General features: G+C 56.1%; 1 protein-coding gene across 2 annotated transcripts; it reads left to right on the top strand.

Moving 5' to 3' along the window:
* Positions 1 to 453: 453 nt before the first annotated feature.
* On the top strand, positions 454 to 4,516 carry DNAJB1 (DnaJ heat shock protein family (Hsp40) member B1). 2 transcript variants are annotated; one of them, XM_033134508.1, is made up of 3 exons: positions 454 to 775; positions 1,882 to 2,459; positions 3,155 to 4,516. In XM_033134508.1, the coding sequence occupies exons 1-3, from the start codon at positions 565 to 567 to the stop codon at positions 3,383 to 3,385; spliced, it is 1,020 nt and encodes a 339-aa protein (XP_032990399.1). In that variant the 5' UTR covers positions 454 to 564; the 3' UTR covers positions 3,386 to 4,516. The 2 variants fall into 2 exon arrangements, with proteins under 2 accessions (XP_032990399.1, XP_032990400.1); XM_033134509.1 differs by having other exon boundaries at positions 682 to 819.
* Positions 4,517 to 4,827: the final 311 nt, after the last annotated feature.

The following is a 4,827-nucleotide window of genomic DNA, read 5'->3' on the forward strand; positions in this document are numbered from 1 at the left end:
GAAGGCGGGTGGGTATTTTTATTCCTAGAAGGGGGATCTGGGACAGAAAGACATTCACCAACTTGCCCAAAGTCCTTGGCCGGGGCCCGACCCTGTGAGATGCGAGCCGGTAGGTACACCTCCTCCGGGGAAGGGGCGGGGCCGCCCTTCCCTAGCAGTGCGTCGAAACCTCTTGATCCACGCAGGGGGCGAAGCGCGCGGCAGGGGTCATCCCGGCCATCCCGGACAGTGCAACCAGGTCGCGATTGGCAACTCGCGCAGGGTGGGCAGGGCCTTCGAGGTGCGCGCGCCGTGGGGAGGCGTTGCCGAGGACCGAGCGGGAAGGGGCGTGGCCACGCGCGGACAGCCGTTGGCGGCGCGGCCCCCTCCACGAACGTCAAGCGTCGCGGGCTGGGTGGCGACGATTGGTCGGTGCGGTGCAGGGGGCGGGGCGGAAGGCTCTGGAGGGGGCTGGCGGGCTCTGGAAGCTTCCGCCGGACGGGTATATAGAGTCTGGGACGGGGCGGCGGCGGCGGCGGAGCTTGGGGACGGCTACAGCTGGGCGGCGGACCGCAGGCGTGGGCCATGGGCAAAGACTATTACCAGACGTTGGGCCTGTCCCGCGGCGCGTCAGACGAGGAGATCAAGCGGGCCTACCGCCGCCAGGCGCTGCGCTACCACCCAGACAAGAACAAGGAGCCCGGCGCCGAGGAGAAGTTCAAGGAGATCGCCGAGGCCTACGATGTGCTCAGCGACCCGCGCAAGCGCGAGATCTTTGACCGCTACGGGGAAGAAGGTGCGTGCGCGCGCGGCCGGGGGCGCGCCCCCGCCGTTTGACAGGTGGGGAAACAGAGGCACGGCGGCAAGGCTGCAGCATCCCGGGGGGGCGGGGGGTGGCTGCCCCAGGCGGCGAGCATCCCCCGCCCTCTGGCCATGGGCGCCTCCGTCCTCGGATTGGCAGCCGCCGGATGAGAGGTGGAGCTCTGGCCGTGCCGCTGGCGCAGAAGCTTCTAGCATGTCAGAGGCTGCCCCTCCCTGGATGCTTCCGCCCACGTCCCCGATCGCCCCCGGGTGCGGATGGAGAAGGGAACGGAGGCTTCTTCAGCTAGTGGCGCTGCGTACCCCTGGCCCCAGCTCACCTGGGAGAGGTGCGGGGCCCCGCCACGCAGGGGTGCAGGACGAGGCCTTTGGCTGATAGCCGGCCACCACCTGCGTCCAGTGAGACTGCAAAGGGGACCGCCAGTTGTCCCTTATCTCCCTCGTGGGCCCCTGGAGGGCAGAGTGAGCTAATTCCTGTAAAGTGCTTACCCAGCCCCGCGCCGGGGAAGCAAATGGCTGCCAGCGCCCACAGTGGCCGTCCAGGTGCAGGGAGTGGAGGGGACCCACTCTGCCCAGCCTCGTAGGGTAGCTCTCCTCAGGAAAGAAAAAAGGAGCTTTCCTTTTTGTCCAATTGCCCGTGGATGACTCACGCTGGCTTTTGGGCTTGGTGTTAACAAATGAAGTGACTTTTCACATAAGGATAATGGCAGCGGTGCCAGGGTGTGAGAATTAGAAAGCTGAAAGCTGGCCCTGGATGTGCGTTTTTCATCTGATCTCAGTGAATTCTTTGTTAAGTCTTTGTATTATTGTCGGGAGGGTAGGTCAGTGAAGAAGTGGCAGGATGTGGGTGGGCCCTAAAAAAAGTCATGTCAGAGCTTGAGCTCCCTCACCTCTGCTTTGCCATACTGAAGTACTTGGATAGGGAATCTGTCTCTGCTGCTACTGTGGGAGGTAAAAGCTCAGGTTCTTCCTTGTTCTTTACTGAGAGGCTAAAAAAATTTCTCTTCCAGTGACCCCCAAGCACTTTTCCCTTAAGGAAAGCTTTTGGCCAGTCCTCTGACTTCTTGGGATTTTGTCTTTCAGGCCTAAAGGGCGGTGGTCCCAGTGGTGGGAGCAGCGGTGGTGCTAATGGTACCTCTTTCAGCTACACATTCCATGGAGACCCTCATGCCATGTTTGCTGAGTTCTTCGGCCGAAATCCATTTGACAACTTTTTTGGGCAGCGGAACGGGGAGGAAGGCATGGACATTGATGACTCATTCTCTGGCTTCCCTATGGGCATGGGTGGCTTCCCCAACCTGAGCTTTGGACGGTCTCGCCCTGCCCAAGAGCACACCCGAAAAAAGCAAGACCCCCCTGTCACCCATGACCTTAGGGTTTCTCTCGAAGAGATCTATAGCGGCTGTACCAAGAAGATGAAGATCTCCCATAAACGTTTGAACCCCGATGGGAAGAGCATTCGCAATGAAGACAAAATCCTGACCATCGAAGTGAAACGGGGGTGGAAAGAAGGGACCAAAATCACCTTCCCCAAGGAGGGAGACCAGACTTCCAACAACATTCCAGCCGACATCGTCTTTGTTTTAAAGGACAAGCCACACAATATCTTTAAGAGAGATGGCTCTGATGTCATTTACCCAGCCAGGGTCACCCTGCGGGAGGTAAGGCACTAGGTGGGGCAGTGTCTGTGGAGGGAGATAGCAGATAGCGCTTTTTGCAGCAGTTTGGGGTTTTTTTTTCATATCTCTCTTAATTTTTTTTTTTTTTGGGTAACAGTGTTTTCTGCAGGACCCATGAGCTCCAAGCCAAGTTGTTGTCCTTTAGTCTAGTTGTGGAGGGCGCAGCTCAGCTCCAAGTCCAGTCGCAGTTTTCATTCTAGTTGGGGGTGGGGGGGGCACAGCACACGGCAGGGCCCTCCTTCAATTCCATGTGGGAATTGAACCGGCAACCTTGTTAAGAGCTTGCGCTCTAACAAACTGAGCCATCCGGTTGCCCAGCGGCAGTTCCTTGTCTTTAATGTAGTTGTGGAGGGCATAGCTCACTGGCCCATGTGGGAATTGAACCGGCAACCCTGTTGCTAAGAGCTCATGCTCTAACTGAGCCATCCAGCTGCCCCGGTATTTGTTTAACAGCTATTTCTGAGTGTTTGGTGCCTCCAGACTTGGGGGTGCGGCAGGAGCAAGGCTGGCCAGGACTCTGTTTTTCAGGAGCTTTCATGCTGATGACCTGGGTAGATCTGGAGGGCAGGGCCTAGCTACAGAGGTCTGATGGCTCTTACTCTACCCAGATAGTTTCTGGGCAGGAGTGGAGCTTCCTAAGGTAATCTCCATCTAACACTGTCACTTTGCTTTCGAAGGCTCTGTGTGGCTGTACTGTGAACGTCCCCACTCTGGAAGGCAAAACCATACCCGTCGTGTTCAAAGATGTCATCAGGCCAGGCATGCGGCGAAAAGTTCCTGGAGAAGGCCTCCCCCTCCCCAAAACACCCGAGAAACGTGGGGACCTCATTATTGAATTTGAAGTGATCTTTCCCGAAAGGATTCCCCAGACGTCAAGAACCAAACTTGAGCAGGTTCTTCCGATGTAGCCACCTCCGTTCCCCAAGGACTGACCAGGGACCTTTCCAGAGCTCAAGGATTTCCGGACCATTCCACCAGTAGTGGACCCATGAGACAGCGGGAGGGCCCAGGGAGGGCTTTCGTCCTGCTGAATGTTTTCCAGAGAATATATTACAATCTTTCAAAGGCGCGAACTAGACTTCAGTGATTTTTCGAGCGATAGGGCAGCAAGTGGTGGGAACAGCAGAAGGCTTCCAGTCTGCCCCATAGGTCCTGCAGCCCTCCTGGGATGGGCCCACCCCTCCCCGTCGAGGCCCTGCTCAGGACCAGGCGCAGCCCCACCACTGGATTTGAGCCCTCTGTCGTCCCTTTGCTTGTGACCGTTAGGTGATGTCAGTCTGCTATCCTGCTTACCAGACCCTGTACTCTCTTCAGTTTCTGTTGTATGACCAGTTTATGTTTTATTCTGTATTTGTCTCCCACATTTTGCTCTTCCTCTGAAGAATCCCATCTTTTGCCATCTCAAATTGAGAACCTAGACTATTTTTGCAGAACTGCCTGGCCGGCACCCACAAGCAATACCTCGTTTCCAGCAGGACCAAGGAAGCCAGGCTCAGTGAGTGAGAGTGACTTGTGCAGCCATCTCTCCCTTGTGGGTCAGGGGCCCTCTCAACCTCTGGCTCCCGGGGCTGAGTACGCTCACTTACGGATCACTCTTTCCTTTCCTATGAGGTAATCTTTGGTACACTGGGGCCTCCCAGTGGCCCAGATCATTTTTTGTTTCATGGACTCTGGACTCTTTCAAAGGGATCTGATCCTTTTGAATTTTGCACAGCCCTAGATATAATCCCTTTTGATAAAAGGGTCTTCACTCCTGATTACAGGAGCACTGTGGAACGTCTGTAAATGTTTTTATAACTCTGTAAAGTTCGTGTACACTCAAAGCAGTCCACGGCAGCTGCTGCTCTCTGTACAGGCCCATGATGGAATTCAGGAGGAACTTGGGAGTGCGGGGGTTGGAACCAGTGTCTGTTTCCTGCAGGCCAGTCTGGTGCTCAGACTTTTAGACTCATTGTAAGTTGCCACTGCCAACACAAGACCAAAGCGTGTGACTTGTCCTTGTGCAGCCTGACAGCATTAAAAACTGATGCTAAACCTCAGGGGAGAGGTCCTGCGACTCTGTTTGAGGGTTCTGCTGAATGGGGCTGGAGCGGGGCTTGGGCATTCCACCAAAGGCAACCTGTGAGAGAGAGAACTCTTCTCTCGTTTGCTCAATGTGGGGTGGGGGACGTCAGCCCACCTGGACTTTTGGATCCAGTCATCCAGAGACCCCAGTGCATTCAGAGCCTGTTTTTTTGTGAAGGTTGGGGCCAAAGTTAAGCATGTTTCCTTCTGGTCTTCCAGGACCTGGTGGCAGGAGCCCAGAGGCGGGCATGGTCTGCCCTCTTAATCCCCCTCCACTCCTTTCTTG

Source organism: Rhinolophus ferrumequinum, chromosome 18 (assembly GCF_004115265.2).
Source record: "Rhinolophus ferrumequinum isolate MPI-CBG mRhiFer1 chromosome 18, mRhiFer1_v1.p, whole genome shotgun sequence".
NCBI lineage: Eukaryota > Metazoa > Chordata > Mammalia > Chiroptera > Rhinolophidae > Rhinolophus > Rhinolophus ferrumequinum.